This window comes from Hippocampus bargibanti, linkage group LG11 (genome assembly GCF_051943395.1).
Source record: "Hippocampus bargibanti isolate YZ-2025 linkage group LG11, ASM5194339v1, whole genome shotgun sequence".
Classification (NCBI taxonomy): domain Eukaryota; kingdom Metazoa; phylum Chordata; class Actinopteri; order Syngnathiformes; family Syngnathidae; genus Hippocampus; species Hippocampus bargibanti.
The window spans coordinates 24,068,670-24,090,700 of record NC_142744.1 but is presented as its reverse complement, the minus strand read 5'-3'; the positions used below and the strand labels follow the sequence as shown (position 1 = coordinate 24,090,700).

The following is a 22,031-nucleotide window of genomic DNA, read 5'->3' as shown; positions in this document are numbered from 1 at the left end:
CTTGTGGGTTACGATAACGAGTTGAATATCTGTCATTGTGCCAGTTCCAGTTCCTAACCAGTTCCCTTGAGTTATCTTTCTGACAATTCGTTTTGCTTCTTGGGCACAGCTATTTTGAACCCATTTTGTTTTGGGCTCAGAATGGACCACAACGGAGTCCCAACCAGTGGTCCAAGTCTTCCCTGACTTGGTACGAGCGTACCAAGAACCATGAGGGTAATCACTTCCCGTTTGTCGTGCTTCGTTCCTGAGGATGTTAAGAGGAAATGAGATGATTCCTGCATCTTGTAGTGGCAAGCAGGCTACAGGATGTGCCATGCTAGGGCACTTTTCTGTCATCGTTGGTTGCAATGGTGGAGTTTGGCAGGCTGATGGAATGGGAGGCTTTACGTGCGTCATCTGGATTGCCTCCACTAATTCATACAGCAAGATGATGTGGACCAAACCCATGGCTATTGAGTGGTTTGGCTCCGTCTCTCTTCCACCTGCTCCAGATCTGGTTGGTGAACGATTTTGCAGTGGCTTTGATGCACCCAGGTGGACCTCTCGGCGATTTTGATGGCAGTTGGCGTTGTTATCAGCACGGTGAATGGCCCCTCCGACTTTGGTGCAGACCTTGATCAGCGCCTTCGGGGAGCCCAGCAGCCTCTCTGTTCCTGCAAAGGGAACACAGGACTGCGGCAGTACACGTGCTGTGGACCTCTTTGTTGTTGTACAACATTTCACACAACCATTTTGCCAACAAAGCGCCTGGATCTGATTCATTCTTTTAGAATAAAATGCAACTGGTCTCAGCTTTTGTCCATGCTTTTGTAACAGGACTGAAGTCATGTATTTGTCTTTGCAGTCAACTGTTTGAACAAAAGGTTTGTCATAGTCAGGTAAAGCTAAGACGCTAGTGTTTGCTATCAAATTTTTTAATTCTGTAAATGCTTTACTGCCCTCTTCGGTCCACTGAATAGAGTCTTTCAGTGCCATTTCGTCTTGGTATATAAGTGTCGATAATGGTTGGGTAACTTGTGCATAATGCGGAATCCAAGTTCTGCAATAATTGCACAGTCCCAAAAACGTCATCATCTGTTTTTTCGTCTTAGGTCGAGGAACCTGCAAAATTGTCTGTTTTCTCTTAGTTGTCAACTCTCTTCCCTTTCTTGACAAAAGATGTCCTAAGAAAACTACTTCTTGTTGACAGAACTGCAATTTATCCAAAGAAGCTTTGTTACCTGTATTCGCTAAATATTGGAACAAAGCTATTGATACAGTCTTGTTCTCATCTGCAGTCGGTGAAGCAATTAAGATGTCGTCAACATACAAAAGAATCTGAGAAGATTCAGGATGTTTAAAATCAGCAATACACGAAGACATTTCCTGTGAAAAAAATTGTAGGACTATCTGTAAACCCTTGTGGTAATCTTGTATATGTATATTTTTTCCCATTAAATGTAAATCCGAACCAATGACGTGAATTTTTGTGTAACGGAATGGAGAAAAAGGCATTGCTCAAATCAATCACTGTAAACCATTTTTTGTCAGGTTTTAAACTGTTCAATAATGTGTGCGGGTCTGGCACACACGGAGCACGTGATTGTATGGATTTATTTACCTGTCGTAAATCATGCACCATTCTCCAAACTCCAGATTCCACTTTTTTAACAGGAAATATCGGTGTATTACATTCACAAGTTGGGTCTTCAATCAAAATACCAGCTTTCACCATATCCCGTATTACAGGGGTGATGCCAATAATAGCGTCCTGTTTTAATGGATATTGTTTAAGTCTTGGTCGATAAGTCGTTTTAGGCAATACTTCAACTGGTTTCGCTGTTTTAAGTAAGCCCACATCAGTTTTTCCCGATGACCAAAGGGTGGCAGGGACGTCTGGAAAGTCCTCCGCCCCTAAAGTGGCCATCAGTCATAATTCTAGTGAATCGACCTTTACTGGGTCCCCCATAGCGTCAACTACGAAGGACTCCAGAAAATTAACTTTTTTGGGTTTATACCCTTCTTCTGTTGGTACTAAAGCTATTTGCAATTTTTGTAACAGGTCTCTCCCCAACAAATTTATAGGACACTCTCCACTCAAGACCATAGTGACCTTGTATGGAGTTAGTCCCTCATCTAAAATTTTTATTGGTTTGGAAATCGGTAACAATGTCACTTTCCCATCTGCAGATACCACAGAAATTTGTTGTCGACTTGGAGTGACACCTGGAATGGTGTCTCTTAACACTGATCTGCATGCACCACTATCGCAAAGAAATTTGACATCCTTTTTCCCGATTTTTAGCCAATAATAAGGTTTTTCGTTTTCCGGTAAGGTTAAGGCAAACACATTAGTCAAATCCAAGATTTCAACTGGTTTTATTGATTCCCATTTCTCACTGTTGTGATTGTTGTCATCAGTGTTGAAATGGGGTTCCTCGCGTCAATCTGAATGTTTTGTTTTATGTCCTTCACCATATCGCGTATTATATGGTGGAGGTCTGTAAGATTTCCCATGTTTCCTTTTCGGTATAGGTTTCTTCTTGCAGTGGCGAGCAATATGCCCTACACTGCCACAATTGTAGCATCGATCATTGTGCGGCATCCGTCTCTTCATCCGATCCTGGTATAACACGTTCTCCATTATGTTACCCATGGTAGATGCCATCACATGTTCCATCGGCGAATCTGCACCATTTCCCCACTTTTTTCTCACCACTTCTTGGGCGTGTATCGCCCACTCCATGAGATCAACCAACCTTCCAGTCCGGTGTTGGACATAATGTTTGCGAATGAAATCTCCAATTTCCGGCGTCAAATTCTGCAAAAATGTTTGCTTGAATTGGTTGACATATATGGAATTCTCATCAGCAGATTCAGGAATACAGCAGTGGTTTCGAAAAACATTTTCCAAGCGTCCCCGAAAAATGTTAATATCTTCCCCACGTAACTGTCTACGATTCTGAATCAAGCCAAAGTTTGGTGTTTTTTTCCATAATGTTCGGATGTTTTCACAAACCAATCTCAGTTGGGTTGTCGCTTCCTCGTACGTCATATTCGTTCCCATCGATGTTTTCCCAGTAAAGTCACCTTTCACCCGATTCCAATGGTGTCCCAAGCATCTCCTGAGAACCTTAAGTGTTTCTTGTCCATTCAACTGATAAGAAGCATTCCTCAAAATTCTCAGTCCAACTTTCTGCATTTTCAACAACATCACCTAGTCCTTTACACGCCTCTGCAACATCACTGTCGCCCCATGGCCGATAAACCAAGATAGTTTGATCATGTATGCTTGAAGAATTAGGATTTGCTACCTGAATGAGTGGCAAAACGTCACAGTCGCTTCCATTATTCATTTCAATTCCATTCAACTCTTCAAACGGATACAATTGTCCAGAACAATTTGCTTTGCTCCTCGTACGCGAAGAAACACAATCAGCAGCAATCTGATTTTTAATATCAGGTTGCAATCCTCGTATTCCTCCAGTAGGGGTCATAAGCGCTCCATTCTGCTGGTCTGCCCAACAGACATTTGGAGTCATCACCGGGGGGGCCCACCCAGGGGGGCCCACCCGCCCCACAGGGGTTGAACAAATGGCGTCCTCCCCTTTCTTCAGCCCTGCGGAGGAGGGGGAAGAGAAGGAGTGGTAGGAGGGGGGTCGTGGCGCCTTCTCGGCGGCGCAGCCGCCCCCCGCCCCTCCTCCTCGCCTCCCGTGGGGGAGCTCTGGGGATTGAAACAATGGCTGCTTTCCATTTTCCACCAACTTTTCATTGGGACGTGCAACAGACGAAGCCACAGTTTCATCGTCAGAGCCCACTTTGGAAGACATTGCAACTATCGCTTTCTCCTCTTTTTTCATCCGTTTGGCTTCCATTTCTCTCGCTCTGATTTTTGCTTGCGCAATCCAAGCTTCGCAGGCAATTATCTCGGCATGTATCTTTCCAAGAGATTTTTTCATCGCGGATGCTTCCTGAAGTTTCAATCGAAACATGACTCCGTCAAAGGTTGTAGTTGCAATGCACCAGAGAACGTACTACAGTCCATCCACTTCTTGCAATAAAGTTCGCTACCTGGGAACTTTTTGGACATAAACTCTACATCCCTATGAATTGGGGTCTTTTTAGAAAAAAAATAGCACCCATTTTCACGATTGCAACAACAAATTCCTTCTTCAACCATTACCAGAAAGGAAGCACACCTCGCGATGTTGATTCAAACCCAAGAACAAAGGGCGTGATTCGCGCCAATCCTCAGCCAGGATGCGCGTTCTTCTTCCCCTTGACAATGTTCCTTCTTTGACAATCCATAATCCTCTTTTTCCTCTCGGCTCTTCCCAAGCCCCTCTTCCCCTTATCCTCTTCTCCTCTCATTCCAACCACAGCTACTTCTCTCCAAACTCAAACCTTGCCCTCTAGTTCTTCCGTCTTCCACCTGGCCCCAAGAAACCTCACCTTTCAGTCTCTCCTCCTTGCTTCCTTCTTCAGTGGCACTTTCCAAGCCAAAAAGTTGTCCCAGTTTTATCCTTTTCCTTTCACCTGTAACCCATCCACATCTACTGCTTTCTCCAGCCTCTCACCTGTCCCTTCACTCTTCCTCCTTCACCCAATTGCCCCAGTTAACACTCCTTTCTCTCTCCCTTTCCCTTCCTGATTCTCTCACAATCTGTCTGTGCCCTACTTCACTCCATCATCCTCTCCTCGATGTCCTACTCAATCTCCATGCTTCTCATCAGCTGTCCCCCTATCGACTCTGCTACTCTGCATCTGCACCATTCCAAGTCTCTGTCTACTTCATCCTGTCAACTCAAACAACTGTCTCTAGCTCCCTGTCTGTCTTTTCTCATGCTGCAACTTCATACCTATCAGTTACATCTCCATCTGACATGTCTTCACTCACTGTATCCACGCCATTGATCCTCTCTACTCCGACCTCACAACTTCTCGCTCATCACATGCTCCACTGTCCTGTACAACTTCATCTTCCACATCTACCATCAGTGCTCGACTGCCTTCATACCTCTACTTTACGCTATCCTGTACATCTGCACTTTCCTCTTCTCTGACATCATCATTCCTGTCACTCAATTCTTGTTCTCTCAGCTTTCTCTACATCTCCTAGTCTGTCCTGCCTCTTGCTACAGTATTCTGTCTACATCAGCTCACATTCTTGTCCATGCACATCCTTCTGCTCATCCTTATCATGCTATTGCACATCTCTGACTCGTATTAGCACCATGATCATCCAGTCTCGTCTCAACATCAATGTCATTATCCTGATACTCTACGCATGCTTCAATGCCACTCTCTTCACCAAGTCTTTGCACTCCTTCAGCATCTACTCTCTTCTGCTACACTATCAACTCTCGCTTCTACATATGTTACATATCACATTTCCTATCTCATCTTCACATCTCTTTCAGCTTCTATGCATGTCACATACATTGTATACATTCCATCTCTATTCCTACATCTTCCATCTCATCTTTGCATCACTTCATCCTCCTTTTCAGTCTCCATCCTTCTTCGCGCAATACAATCATCATCAGCCCTTTCATGCACTTACCTATCCTGATCTGAATCAGTCAGCTCCTGCTCTCTCCACCTCTCATCTCTCACCTTCTAGCTTCGCATCTTTCTCTCTCATCCAAGCCTCTCCTTGTTCCTCAGTTCCCTTCCTCACCCATATCTCTTCATTTCTACTCTTCCTCATTCCCATTACATTATAATCTGTCGTCTTTACACTTGACCAATTGCACTCATCTCATGTGTCCTACCTCACCGTATCCATCACCATTTTCAAGTCCTCTCAGTCATATATCTCAATTGAATATCAACTCCGTGATCACCTTCTGCAATGTTCTCTACATTTGCCATCATTTTGAAATCTTACTAACTGTAAATGACTAGCATGAATTACATGTTCTGTACATTCACATTAACCAGTCTCATTAAGTTTCTTTATCTAACAATTTTTATAATAATTGATCATTGCAAGTTCGGCTTTATAGCATACTTTCATAACGTGCTTATAATCAATAGCTGATCGATTTGCGTGAAGTATTTGAAGTACAAGCTAGTATCAAGTAAGGATGCCAGTGTACTAGCCATGTGCTCTCCAGTTAAATTCGAATCCCTCATGAGAGCCAATGATAATGTCTATTAATTTACTCGGACCCCATTAGTTCCCTAATTACAAAATCTCCTGGAATGCACCTATTCCAAAGACTCAGGACTATTATATGAGTGACGACCCCATTCATAACAGTGCTAATGTTGCTCTTCCTGAACGTTCACTTTACCACCTCAAGACAGGTCCTCACGTCAGACTAAGTCTATCTTGTACGCTCATTGTAACGCTATTCCTTTGCACATTACCACACTCGCCACTAAGAGGTACTCTTGATGTCGTAAATGTTGTTGGCCCTATCCTTTCATGGCATACTCTTCTTAACCATCGATACACACTCAGTCTGTAAAAGATCTATTTTATGAAATACTTGATTAACCCAATTGATACTATCATAGAGATTTAAAATTAGTCGTAAATTAGGATTTAACTCAGATTAAAAACGTAAAATGATAGCTATCAATTTCAATAGGCATGTATAACTTAATAAAATCTTATGAAATGTCTACGAACATACAAAAACTTAAATAAGACATCAATAGAAGAGTAAATAATCAAAAATCTTATAGAAACTAGAACTAAACGGATTACAATAAATAATCAATTAACTTATGAAGTGGTAATTTTAAACCGATTATGAGCACAAGACAAAAGGAGATGACAAAAGGGTAATTTCAATACTACAAAGTACTAAAGTATACTACTAAAAGTTTAAAATACTGTATGCAAGGCAGATGACTCGCATAAAATTTCAGAGATTCTCAGAGACAAGCATCAAAGTAATCGTACTCCTAAAGGAAATACTCTAAAAGATACTTCAAGTATACAGACGTAATGCAAGCTATCTACAAAATTGATTAGAAGAAATATCTAAATAGTTTAGACAGAATTACTTAATAAAGGAGAGCAAGCATTAATAAGCACAATATTTGCAAACAAGTGGATCAATATATCCGATATCGATATAACGAGACTTTACTGTAATAATAAAAAAACATTTCATTTCCAAGCGCCTTTGAAAATTCTCAAGGACACTTTCCAGTCATGGGATTTTCCTTGTTTGGAGCTGTTTGTCAATCCCAATTGAGGTTTAGCGTCATTGGCTGCAAAAATGAAGAAGAATAAAACAACCTTCAAACTAAATAGTCATTAAAACTTCGCTCAATTTGTGCTTGGTCAATGTGACAGCGCCCTGATTTGAAGGCCACGCAATCAAGATGTATTGCCTTGTATGATTGGTCCAAATTTGAACAGCCGCACCAGCGCAAAAGCCCCATTGACAGTCATTTCGAACCCGTGTCAATTGGAGAAAAATAGCACATCAATGTGACGTTCATCAAAGAACACAATTAAAGTCAGCTTTACAACCAAAATGGGGCCTGAAATCTGCTTGCAAAAGAATACATTGCAATTTGACATTGTGCCACTATATTCAGTAGTCAAATACAATACAATACAATACATCTTGAGTCATATAGCGCTTTCACAACCGCTGCAACAATAAATAAGTCAATAAAATAAAATAGAAATAAATAAATACATATGTAAATATGTGAATGAATTGGAGATTAAATAATATGGGAATGAATACATACATAATAAACAAATATGGACTGTATGTAAATATGTGAATAAATAATGAGAATAAATAAAATATTTAATAAATACTACATGAATATTACATAAATCTAAGAGAAATATTCAATGAATCTAAAATACATTATAAATAAATAAATACCATAAATACATATTAAATCCATCTGTAAATATCTGAATACATAAATAGGCAAATAAATACAGGTAGGTGAATAAATAAACATGTAAATATGTGGATAAATAGAATAAATAAGTGAATGAATAAATAAATACGTAAACAAATATTGACTGTATGTAAACATGTGAATAAATAGGCGAAGAAATAATGTGAAGAAAGAAAGAAATAATAGATGATCAATCAAGAGCTTCCTTCTGCTCTCATTCCTCCGACACAACAAGACCACTCCTTCAAACTAACTCAGTGCAAAGCGGCGACAAAAGTCAAGAACGAACGTGGAATATTCATTTTTAAAAACAAAAACTAGACAAAATGCACCATTGGAGACGAAAACGCGACTTGGGAGCGCGAAACATGCCCAACAAATCAAAGTAGTCACCGTCACGGCATCCAACGTTCCTTCGAACGGGAGTAAAAGTGAAAAAGCTTCATTCTCCGAAAGTGTCCGTCGGTGGGCGGAAGAACTGCAAGTGGACCTCCTTGAAAGCTCAGGGCGCTAGTTGCAACTTTGCCCTCGTTTTGGAAGTCGTTTGATTGTCTTTACCGGTCTTGCTGATTTCGCTTCGGAGAGCCGACTCGTTTAAATTGGCGCTCTTTCAAAATAAGAACGCGTCATTTCCGCTTCCGCAGCTTCGCCTTGTGGGCGGTGTTTCTCGTACACTACTTCGCTAGCGCCACCTCTTCCTGTTCAATATATTGGCCATATTTCCAATAAACGTACAGTACATGACAAATAATCTCTTCATCCGGCCGCCGCCCACCAGGGTTCACGCGACATTTTGTCCTGCGTGTTTGACGTGTTTTATTGTGAAACGAATAAAATAGGAAATACATTTCAACTTCCTCTCTGAGGAAAACGAACCATAACAAATAATTGAACGGCTTACAGTACGTAACTTGGCAATGTTTGCAGGACAGCAAAAAAAAACAATTTGGAACTTTCCGATGGTAAATAATTACAATGATCTGAAAACGAGTACTTGTCGCGTTGTCGCGAAAGTTCACCACCGGATGACGCCATAGCGTCTCAAATAAAAGACGTCGTGCGCGTAATGACGTCACCGTGAGCGTCGATTCACAGCCACCAAAGCATCGGGAACCTTCTCGACGCTTTTTTTTTCAAATAGCATGCAATCCCTATGCTATCCCTAAGAAGGGGAACTTAAGGCAGTGTCAGAACTACAGGACCATCAGCCTGATCTGCCACGCAAGCAAAGTGCTGCTAATGATCATCCTGAACAGACTAAAGAGTAATAACATGACCTGTTCCACAACTTCATCGACTTTAAAAAAGCCTTTGACAGGGTGTGCCATGAGGGGATGTGGCAGGTGCTCCAAGACTACAACTTCAACAAGAATCTCATCCAGGTCATTCAGTCTCTCTACATCAGGGGTGTCAGAGTCGTTTTTTTGCCGCGGGCCACATTGTAGTTATGGTTTCCTCCCGAGGGCCGTGATGAATTTGGGGAAGCCATTAGAATGTTTAATCCCCTCCACATATTACATACAGAGCGCTAAATAAAATAATTAATAACTAGTTTTCAAATCTGAAGTCAAGAAAAATGACTTATTGTGGTTTACATCCAAAAAGATGACATTTTGGTTAGAATTTTAGCAAGTATAATGGACAAGTTCACAAGTTTGATTTGCTTTCGCGGGCCGAAAAAAAATATGTGGCGGGCCGGATTTGGCCCCCGGGCCTTGACTTTGACACCTGTACTCTACATCAACTCAAGCAGTGCAGTTCTCATGAACAACACCATGGGGGAACTTTTCAAAACATCTATTGGTGTCCGACAAGGCTGTCTTCTGTCCCCCGTCCAATTCAACATCAGAACCCTCCAGCACAGGGCTAAACTAATACCAACTAGCATTGAAGGTAGAGAAAAGGAGTCAAAACATATCAAGAGAGCACTCACTAACTGTGGGTACCCTCAGTGGTCATTTAACAAATGTCAGAAAGAAAGAATAGGGAAGGAAACCAATAATTCTCAAGATACAAAAAGGAGAGGAGTAGCAGTACCGTACATTGCAGGAGTTTCTGAAAAATTACAAAGAGTCCTTTGGCAACATGAAATTCCTACTTATTTCAAACCGATAAACACATTAAGGCAAAAATTAGTGCATCCAAAAGATACCAAATGAAAAACAAAGTAATGTAGTTTATTCCATACATTGTAAGAATGAAAATTGTAAAGAGCAGTACATTGGGGAGACTCAACAAATTCTCAAAAAAAGACAGGGATAATACAAGTGGTCCTCAATCGGCAGTACATTTGCACCGAAAAGCTAGCAACCACTCATTTGACGACAATGAGGCGAAAATCTCAGCGAAAGAACATAGATGGTTTGAAATTGGGGTAAAAGAAGCGATTCTTATAAAACAAAATCCTTCATTAAAGCGGTCTGGTGGGGTGAGGTTCAATTTGGATCGTTCATACATTAGCCTGCTTAGGCAAAACACCTTAGGCAACATTCGTAATGCTGATGAGGTGATACCGGCGGGAGTGGGGGAAATAGGCCAGTCGTTAGTCAGGAATGTAGGAACAATCAGTGGGGCCACAGGGAGTGGTCCTCTGCTCCCCCCCAACCTGAGAGTAGGCACCCATCATAGCTGTGTCCGGCGCCGCCATGTCTGGACTTTAGGGATATATAAATAGGGCCGATACGACCAGTCAGACTTTAGTTCGCTGACGAAGCCTCTTGGATAGGAGGCGAAACGTCCGAAACCTTCAAATTTGTACAGATGACGGCTGAAGAAACCTTCTCATCCATCATATACAGTAAAGTCTCATTATATCGATATCGGTTATATCGATAGTACCGCTTATTACGATAGTATTTCTATGAACGCAAAGAGAAAATTACATGCGCGCAGGGTCGGATATATCGATAGTCCCGGTTATATCGATATTTTTTCGGACTCCCGAGAATATCGATATAACGAGACTTTACTGTAGCTTGTATTTCTCCATGAAGGTAATGAGTTATAGATTAGAGACTGCTTGACTTGGTGGTGGAAGTCGATCTAGTTTGTTATTCATAACTACATTAAAATCACCACCCAGAATGAAATAGGCAGTTGGATATTTGTTTAACCAGTACTCAACTTTTTGATCAATTTCTTCTAACAATAATATAATTTTAGGGCGTGAATTGTACCCATATATATTAATCATGATAACATTTTTATCAGAGATTGCCAACATAAGTATGATATAGTGACCTTCCTTCCGGGTCACTGTCATGACCAATAATTTCCCCAGAGAAATTTTATTTTAGAACTGTGACACCGGCTGCTTTTTCCAACCTGTGTGCTCCCCATAAGTCTCTTCCCCATTGACTTTCCTGAGACTGACATCATTTGTTGTCTAATGTTAAGCAGATTCCTTACTTACAGACAGTGTATTGTCGGTGTTCAAATACCTGACATGTTTCGGCGACTACTTCCGCCTTCGTCAGAGTGTCACGGATGTTGCTGTGACGCGCCATTTTCAGCTGGTGTTGCTATGAGGGCGTGACCTACCTGTCAGAACTGACAGGCAAGCCACGCCCCCCGCTGTCCGCTCGTCCCTCCAGGATGCTGCTCCAGGTAGTAGAGAGAGAGATCCGAAAGCGAGGACCAAGGACCATCAACAGGGATGAGGGAGCTTACATGCTCTCTACTACCTCATAGCAACACCAGCTGAAAATGGCGCGTCACAGCAACATCCGTGACACTCTGACGAAGGCGGAAGTAGTCGCCGAAACATGTCAGGTATTTGAACACCGACAATACACTGTCTGTAAGTAAGGAATCTGCTTAATATTAGTTATCAAGTAGACAGGATGAATTTAGTACAACGATCATTTGTTGTCCTATGAGCTTCTTGCAAAAACAAGAAATCACACTTAAATTTTCTGAGAAAGAAAAATACAGCTTTGCGTTTCAAGGTGTTCCTTAAACCCTTCTGGCATTTAGGGAGAGAAGGGAAAGGGACATAGGGATGACAACAGTAAGAAATAGACAAGGAAAATAGAAGAAGTGAAAAGTAAAATATAAAAGAAAATAAAGTTTCTTTTTTAAATAAGAACGAAATATAGAAAACTCAAACAGCAATCCACGGGATCACTTCAAACATAAAGTGCTCACACCAAAGGTTTGGTGAAGCACAGTCTCTATTGAAAAAGAAATAGAGACTAAGGACTGCTGAATAACCAAAAGTAGATCTACATTTAAACAAAAGAAGTCAGTTGTCAATCAACGTCGCGCGAGGAATCGTCACTTCTTTGTGTAAGGAAGCCGGGAGCAGTCCAGTGGCCTTTTCGGGATCGGTGATTGTTATTATTCGTCGTCTTTTGTGCTAAAATACGGTACAGTGCATTTATTCTTCTTTTGCTTTCGGCTTTTCCCCCCAAGGGCTCGCCACAGCGAATCAGTGTCATCCATCTTCATAATTTCGACGCGCATGTTTGTTTTTGGTCAAGTTTCGTCGTCGGGGGGACTTTAGGGGAGACAGGAGGACAAATGTTCTCACATTATGCTGTTATTATTATTCAATGATGATATTTTTTACTGGTTGGTATGATAGCATTATTGGTATGAAAAGCAAATGAGTGACAGCTGATCATCAGACCAGAGGAACCACAGGGAAAGTCAAAGTTAGTGGATGGTCTATGTGCACACATAAATCAAGCCATACAAATATTTGATATCGTGTAATTATATATAATTAATATATCATAATATAGTGTAAAATTATACCATTCATGCTATAAATAACCAAAATATCATGCCTTTCATTAGTTTTTGGTGTAAAGAAGCACCATTTTTTACATGATTAATTCGTTTTTCACATAATTTTTTTGGGGAGTTAGTTAATTTAAGCAACAAAAAAACGCTTTAGTGAGCCGTGCCAAATAAACGGGGCTCTCTGAAAAGAGCCTGAATTCCCATCACTACCACACACCCCAACACAGTAGGGGGCGCTAATCCCAAGTACGATTTAAAAAGGGGCGGGAGTGAGAACGAGCAGGGGGGGTGCGGCGGCGTAAACTGCCCGGAAGTTGTCGAATCGATCCTGACCAGAGTAACGAAGGTAAACAAAATATGGTGTTTTTCGGCTGCGTGGAGATTTCAATTTTTTTTGCAGAAGTCCTCTCGAACGAAACCTTCCCAGGTCGCAACGTGAATTCTACATCTATTGCCGACATTAATTCCACACACGACGAGTCTGTGGAAATATCCACGTTGGTCTACTTTGATGGACTCAACTTCACATACGAGTTAGACGATGAGCCAAACTGCAAATGAACAAGCATTGATTTCCTGTTGAGTTCCTGCCCTTCTCCGTCATCTAGCGACGCCAACGATTGACGGTAACTAAGAACTCATTGTATTTAAATGCAATTGCTACGTCATGACGGCTATTTCAACAACTTCGAAATGTGCAATTGTTGTGGTGTTTTCACGAAAGAAGTAAAAAAATATCAGCGTTTCATAGTATATTTGCTGTGCATGAAATATGAGTGCTTATTGTAGGGATGTGACAACATTTTTCAATCACAATTCAATTATCAATCAACAATTACATGCCACATTAAAGTGCATTTAAATAGCTTTCAAATGATGTATAGATTATTGTTCTATGACAAATAATAAGGAAATAATGGCATTTTTAATTTTCGAAATATGAGGGGATTTTCTGCCTCTAATGACACAGTTAAAACTATGAAAATCTGTGACCGACTTCTTTATTACAGTTTAAACTTTCATAATTTTGAAGCATCTTGGATAATAAGCGAAACGTCCGACACCTTCAAAAAAAGTACAGATGACGGCTGAAGAAACCTTTTCATCAATCATAATTTTGTTAATTTTTGGCAGATCTTAACGAGTAAGATACCATTGGAACGCTTTTGAAATTCGAAAGAAGAACAGAAAAGATTCAAAATGTAAATGAGCAAATATCAACGATCGAATACAGGGAGATTTTCGTCAGAAATCCAAAATGGCAGTCACTGAATACGAGGAAAGAACATTGCGAACTCGAGAAATATACATGCTAATGCTTGTTTATTGCTTGAAACCTGGCAGTTATGGAGAAAATATATATATATATATATATACTACCACTTCTGTGAGTTATAAAAATACAACTTACTCACCTTTATAAACTGTAGCGTTAGCAAAAAGACCGTCAACATCAATCCATTATTTTTCCCGTTGTCGTTTTGGGAAAATTGGACATAGAGTCGCAGCAGGCGTCGGTGGACACTTCCCCCCTCTGATGTCATCAAACGGTCGTTTGCTGTGCGAGAGTGAGATGCTGGCTGGCTGGCCAAAATTGCCGTACGCATTGCCGTGCTGCTAGCGCGTTGCGGTGCCAGGCGTAGAATTAAAATGTAAAATATAGGGTGTGGCGGTCATGGTCGCAAGTGCGGGTGGTCGTAATTCGCTCTGGTCGTAAGTCGGATAATCCCTGTTACAGGGACCTCCTAAAACAAGCCAACATCACTACCACACAACTTGAATTTCTATACACTATATTCTGCGAGGATTTGCGCACTCCGGGGAGCTCCTCGGCCCGCGCTATACTGCTCTGGTCCATTGGAAATGGCTGGTTTGTCCGCTGGGAATTTGTGTCAACTTACACCTTCTTTACGCGTGTTACCGCAATTGGCTGCCACACAGCGATTCACCATCGCATTATTTATGTAGTTTTCCTTCTAATTTCGCGACCAACACAGTGTTTTCAGATGAAACAAAGTACCCGGTCAGGGGCGTTCCTTCAGCGACGTCACTCCGGCATCGTCATTAACTCGAAAACAAGACTTAATGAATATTCAGCGCCAGTTTTAAAAGCTAAAATATAGCGATACGCGATGGAATCTTTGTAAAATGTGCTCAGTAGAAGTCATTTAAAGTGATTTTACAAATTATGGATGCAACTTGTCCGGAGGTGTCGGTTGTCCTTTAAATCAAATCTTGAAATTGTTGATTCACTGTTGTTGGAACTTCAACCTGGATTTGTCATCCCACATTTTAATCACGAGGATACGCCAACATTTGTGCTGCAAAATAGTTGCTATTGTCTCAGGACTCGGGTACAGTGTGACATGTGCTCAAATCGATTGTCAGGCCGCCATGGAGCAGAGCGCATGACCCAGTCAGGACAGAGGGACCAATAGCCGCATTTGTATAAAAGGACAGGGCCAACAGTTGCTGTTGGTCCCAAAACAACCTCCCGCATCAGCCACCATGAAGGCTCTCGCTCTCCTCTCCGGGCTCCTTCTATTTGTGTCCGCCGTGCCTCTCCCCGGGCCTACCTACCACGCCTTCTGCAGAACTCTCTGGTAAGTCACATGGCAAACCCGCTTAAGAGCAAAGCTTGAAGTTCGGTTCAGTTGAGACGGACTCTCAACCCTAACGGCATATTTCATTTGTCGGGTGCTTTGTTTTATTGTTTTTATTGTAAAGTGTCCTTGGGTGTTTTGAAAGGCGCTTGAAATTAAATGTATTATGATTGATTTCATATTCAACACATTTGGCCAGTTATCTGTCAAATCCAATCTTCTCATTTCACTTTGTCTTTTCCTCAAATAAACCAGAGTTACCAATGGTCAAACACTGTTCAGTAGAGATAAAAACCAGGGCGGAATCAGGAACTGGCGCAAAATATTCATCTCTATAATCATGCGAAGTAAAAATGTTTTCCCAAACAGTAATTATTGTAAAGAATAATGACTGAATTTTATTTTTGTCAACAGTATATGTTACATGATGACAGAGTTGTGCATTTTTATGACTTCTGACATATATCACAAGTACATTGTGACCTGTAGCACTGATTTAAAATGTAAAATGAAAGAAAAACATATGGCCCTGTTACCAAAGACCAAATCTGAGATAACCTCTGCTTCTCTAGGCTCTTTCCTTCAACTTGTGCGGAGGTCAGCACCAAATTGGTGCAGCAGATTCAAGCTTTCAACCCCATGTTTGGCTGTGACAAGTGTCACTACATGGTAATGTTGTCTTTTTCATCAGAAAGTCATTCAGTGGTTTTCTCATCCATCAATATGTTCCTTCAGCTGGTGGTTGGCACTCCTCTGGGTCTTACAGCCAACCACACGTCGGCGGACGGCCTCAAAGCGGAAAACATCACTTTCACCTTCAGCTCCACAGTGATGACTACTGGCTGCCGCGTGACTGTAAGTCCGCCCAATCTGACAAGAGTACACGATGGATTGGCTGAATGCGCCTCTTCACTCAGGGATGTTGTTTCTGTATGTTAGTCATTAAATAGAAAAAAATAGGATTGTTTGCAAAGTTAATTGAAAAAAAGTGTCTAAAATTGTCATCACTCAACACACTTTGTCTCTCTCTCTCTCTCTCTCTCTCTCTCTCTCTCTATATATATATATATATATATATATATATATATATATATATATTAACTTTGGACAGCGCTGCTAAAATTATGTTCAAATTCCAGTCAATGATTTTTTTTTTCATCCCAGGGTCAATCCACCTCTCTCGGCTTCACCAGCCTTCTTGACGACGGCCTCAACTATTGCAACCTCTATGATCTACTTTCAGGTCAGCTGCCCCTTTTCAAGAAATGTCTTTTTTTCCTTTCCCTTCTAATCCTCATATGATTGTTTTTTGTTCTTGTTGTTTTTGGTCACTTCTGCCCAGCGAGCGGACTCAACAGTGGTCCAGGCTTCATGGAGATGACCAACGAATGGGCTTGCCTAGGCTATGGACTTGCAACTTGCAAAGCCTAAAAAAGTTTTGAAAAAAGCACTTAAGAAAAACAAAGCAAGAATGTGATGTTTTTAATGCATTTTAACTAACAGCATCACAAATTTACTAAGAATGTTTTTCGCATCTTCTGCTTTTTAAATAAAAAAATCTTTACTTGCCTGCATCAAAAATGTCTCCATTTGTGACTTTCTATGACATAGAGGCTGATGTCAGGACACAGTAAAGTACCTTTTTTTTTACCTTTTTTTTTTAAGCAAGATCCAAGAAAAGTTTAAAAGGGCTTGCTTCATGTTTAGTTTCTAGACTTGAATTTTCCATCCATCCAACCATTTTCTAATTTGCTAATCTTTACGTGGGGGACACCGTGAACCATGAGCTATTTAGAGTGTTGAACCAGCCTGCCATGCAGTTTTCTAGAATGTGGGTAGAAACCAGAGGACCCGGAAAAAAGCCACGCGGGCCTGGGAGAAAATGCAAACTCCACACAGGGAGGCCACAGCGGGAATTGAACTGACGACCTCTTCACTGTGAAATCAGCACGCCAACCCCTCGACTACTGACCACTGGGCCGCCCAATATTTAACATGACACCACATTAACACAACAGAACACGTGAAATTACTGCAAATGTTTGCGTAGCGTATTTGAATTAAGATTTCCACGGACAACGCATGCAATGTGCTTCTGTGAGCCGAAATGCGAAACACTGGTTTTAAGCATTTTTATATGTAAATATTGAAAAACGGCCAGGATACTACCCATATTTCATTTAAAAATACTTTTGTGTTTTTTGGTTTATGCCTGAAAATTGATCGCATAGTCATCAAACTCAACGCCCAAGGTCAGATTTGGCCCACCATATCAATAAATTGTTTTCACGGTCATAGGGGGCCTCTGGAGGAAACTGCAACTCCTACGTGGTTTGTGACCAAAAAATGGTTGACACCTCTGGAATAAATGAATAAATACAATTGACATCTTAACCAAAAATATAAGGAAATGAACATCATGGTTAACTTTACACTTTGCCACGCATCCTGAGAGCAAATCACTGGTGCAATGTCATATGTAGTGTGTCAAAAGCGCATATCGGCATGGGCAAAGTTGAGTGATTGCTGCAACAAATTGATTTGCGAAGTACAAGAAAGATATCGATGAGAAGGTTTCTTCAGCCGTCATCTGTACAAAAGTGAAGGTTTCGGACGTTTCGCCTCCTATCCAAGAGGCTTCGTCAGCGAACTAAAGTCTGACTGGTCGTATCGGCCCCATTTATATATCCCTAATGTCCAGACCTGGTGGCGCCGGACACAGCTATGATAGGTCCCTACTCTCAGAAAGATAAAGACAAGAAAGATACGCAAAATCACGTGGGCACAGTGGCGGTCACAAGACACCGGGGAAAAATCATGATGTAGTAAATAAACAAATACAGTAAACAGATATTTGCTCGCATAAACTTCATCCTAGATTAGAAGATTAATGAACTAAGAATAAAATCGTCTGACCTCTTCTGGCACCTTTAGCCCTGTACATTCAAAAACGAATCGAAAATCAAATCTATATGCATATTTCCCATGAGCGGGCTTTCTGGTTAGGTTGCGCAAAGCGCCAAAATATCCCCAGCGGCAAGCAAAAGCGGCTCGATCCAACGAGCCCAAACAAGAGCCGACTGTTCCAATGCTATATTGCTTTAATATTGATATCCTTTCATTTTAGTTTGCACATTATAATCTGGCGACATGGCACACTCGTCGTCTGGTTGGCACGTCCCGCTCACATTGCAAAGGTGCAGCGTTCAAATCTGACCTTCCTGTGTGAAGTTTACATGTTCTCCTGCGTGGGTGTTCTATGGTTTCTTCCAACGTTCCAAAAATATGCCTGGCAAGTGAATGGAAGACTGCACATCATCTATTGGTGTGAGTGAGAGCGAGATGGTGATTCGTCTCTTTGTGTCCTGCGACCGGCTGGGAACCAATTCAGGGTGTCCCCATCCGAGTGCTCGAAGACACCTGAGAACGTTTCCAGCACCCGCCGCAAACACTTGTGAGGATGAAGTGGTCCGGAAGATGAATGAATGAATCTTCTTCTTTTCCTTTTGACTTTTCATCAGACACCTTCATCCAGTCGACCCAGTCCACGTCGGCAGGGTCGCCTGGATGAGGGTGTCCGATGTTGCGAGACCCGAATCACCCAATGAATAGAGCATACATCACCGATGATGTGTCCCTTTGTATCCAGGAGATGTATCCTTCAAGCAAATCCGGAAGATGAATTAATTAATGAATCTTCTTCTTTTCCTTTCGGCTTTTCCCCTCAGGAGTCGCCACAGCGAATCAGTGTCCTCCATCTAACCCGGTTTTGTGCATCCTCTTCTCTCACACCAGCTAGCTACATGTCCTCTTTGACCACATCCATAAACCTCCTCTTAGGTCTTCCTCTCGGTCTCCTGCCTGGCAGTTCAAGGCTCAGCATCCTTCTCCCGATATAGTCACTCTCTCTCCTCTGGACATGTCCAAACCATCAGTCTGACTTTCTCTCCAAAGCCTCTAATACGAGTTGTCCCTCTAATGTACTCATTCCTGATCCTATCCAACCTGGTCACTCCCAAAGAAAACCTCAACATCTTCAGGTCTGCTACCTCCAGCTCTGCTTCCTGTCTTTTCTTCAGTGGCACTGTCTCAAGTCCAAACAACATGTCTGGTCTGACCACTGTTTTATACACTTTTCCTTTCATCCTAGCTGAAACCCTTCTATCACACATCTCACCTGACATTTTTCTCCAGCCGCTCCAGCCTGCCTGGACACGCTTCTTCACCTCTTGTCCACACTCTCCACCGGACAGTTGACCCCAAGTACTTAAAATCCTCCACTTTCTTTATCTCTTCTCCCTGTAGCATCACTCTTGCACTTGGATCCCTCTCATACACACACATCTATTCCGTCTTGCTGCGACTGATCTTCATTCCTCTCCTTTCCAGGGCATATCTCCACATCTCTAGTTTCTCCGCCACCTGTTCCCTGTTCTCGCTACAGATCACAATGTCATCGGCAAACATCATGGTCCAAGGAGATTCTTGTCTGACATCGTCTGTCAGCCTGTCCATCACCATAGCAAACAAGAAGGGGCTCAGAGCTGACCCCTGGTGGAGTCCCACCTCCACCTTGAATTCCTCAGTTACACCGACAGCACACCTCACAACTGTCTTACAGTCATGATACATGTCTTTCACCGCTCTGACATACTTTTGTGTTACTCCAGACTTCCTCATGCCATACCACAGCTCTTCTCTGGGCACCCTGTCATACGCTTTCTCCAGATCTACAAAGACACAATGCAATTCCTTCTGACCTTCTCTGTACTTCTCTATCAGCATTCTTAAAGCAAACGTTGCATCTGTCGTACTCTTTTTTTGGCATGAAGCCGTACTGCTGCTCACAAATGTTCACTTCTGTTCTTAGTCTAGCTTCAACGACTCTTTGCCAGAGTTTCATTGTATGGCTCATCAACTTTATTCCTCTGTAGTTAGTACAACTCTGCACATCTCCTTTGTTCTTAAAAATGGGCACGAGTACACTTCATCTCCATTCTTCAGGCATCTGTTCACCATCTAAGATCTTGTTGAATAACCCAGTCAGGAACACCACCGCCACCTCTCCAAGACACTTCCATACCTCGATTGGTAAATCATCAGGCCCAAGTGCCTTTGCCCCCTTCATCCTCTTCAGCACCCTCCTCACTTGCTTGCTACGTCTTGGTCCACAACAGTCACGTCTTCTACTCTTTGTTCCTTCTCATTTTCCTCATTCATCAATTCTTCAAAGTACTCTTTCCATCTTGCTATCACACAATTGGCATCTGTTAATACATTGCCATCTCTATCCTTAATCACCCGAACCTGCTGCAGGTCCTTCCCATCTCTGTCTCGCCAGCCTGTAAAGATCAGTCTCACCTTCCTTGCTGTCCAGCCGATCATACAAGTCATCATAGGCCTCTTGTTTGGCCTTTGCCACCTTGACTTTAACCGTGCGCTGCATCTCCTTGTGCTGCTGTCTACTCTCATCCGTCCTCTCAGTGTCCCACTTCTTCTTTGCTAACCTCTTTCTCTGTATACACTCCTGCACCTCCCCATTCCACCACCAAGTCTCCTTATCTACCTTTCTCCCACTCGATACACCAAGTACTTTCAGATCTGTCTCTCTGATTATCGCTGTATCAATGTATGAATGAATGAATGAATGAATCCTACATGTTCTGCTAATTCGCTTTGCTCATGCTACAGCTGTTAATAAATAAATAAATAAATAAATAAATAAATAAAGATGTATTGAATTGGATTGGATGTATATAATTACCAAGTGATTCATTTTAAGATGTTTTTATATATTAGCAACAAAATGTGCTTCTGTTGAATCATTTTGAGAAAAAAAATTAACATAAGGACTATATATATATATATATATATCGATGAGAAGGTTTCTTCAGCCGTCATCTGTACAAAAGTGAAGGTTTCGGACATTTCGCCTCCTATCCAAGAGGCTTCGTCAGCGAACTAAAGTCTGACTGGTCGTATCGGCCCCATTTATATATCCCTAATGTCCAGACATGGTGGCGCCGGACACAGCTATGATAGGTCCCTACTCTCAGGTTGGGGGGGCGGGACCCCTCCCTGTGGCCCCACTGATTGTCCCTACATTCCTGACTAACGATTGGCCTATTACCCCCACTGCCCCCGGTATCACCTCATCAGCATAACGACCCTCATCAGCATTGCGAAAGTTGCCTAACCTGTTTTGCCTAAGCAGGCTATTGTATGAACGATCCAAATTGAACCTCACCCCACCAGACCGATTTAACGAAGGATTTTGTTGTTTTATAAGAATCGCTTCTTTTACGCCCCTTTCAAACCATCTATGTTCTTTCGCTAAGATTTTAACCTCATTGTCGTCAAATGAGTGGTTGCTAGCTTTTAGGTGCAAATGTACTGCCGATTGAGGCCCACTAGTATTATCCCTGCGATGTTGATAAAGTCTTTTTTTGAGAATTTGTTGAGTCTCCCCACTTAGCCGATAAAATGCAACAAAATTATACTAGGAAAATTCTAAATTTGCGAATTAGGAGACTTAACATAGAGATAAAAAACAAACAGTCAGAAATAGAAACTTATTATCAGCGATTACAAACTAAACTTACCCACAAAATCTATCAGGAAGTGTGTGAATTTACTAAATCCGGTTATATGAGGCACCACAGCAAAACCAAAGAGAGACAAAAGGGTAAATTTCAAAAATTACTTTTACTGAAACAATCTCAGCTACTGGTAAACACGCGAAAAATTAGGAATGAACAGTTTGCAAGGGAGAATTGGATCAAAAATTTGTCAGACAGAGATCTCTCAGAGACA

At 41.7% G+C, this 22,031-nt stretch overlaps 1 protein-coding gene across 1 annotated transcript; it reads left to right on the top strand.

Annotated features, from left to right (window-relative positions):
- Positions 1-12,974: 12,974 nt before the first annotated feature.
- LOC148891988 (uncharacterized) lies at positions 12,975-16,799 on the top strand. The gene is made up of 6 exons (XM_089008328.1): positions 12,975-13,241; positions 15,004-15,218; positions 15,791-15,887; positions 15,954-16,073; positions 16,383-16,461; positions 16,561-16,799. The coding sequence occupies exons 2-6, from the start codon at positions 15,124-15,126 to the stop codon at positions 16,647-16,649; spliced, it is 480 nt and encodes a 159-aa protein (XP_088864454.1). The 5' UTR covers positions 12,975-13,241; positions 15,004-15,123; the 3' UTR covers positions 16,650-16,799.
- The last annotated feature ends 5,232 nt before the right edge of the window (positions 16,800-22,031 follow it).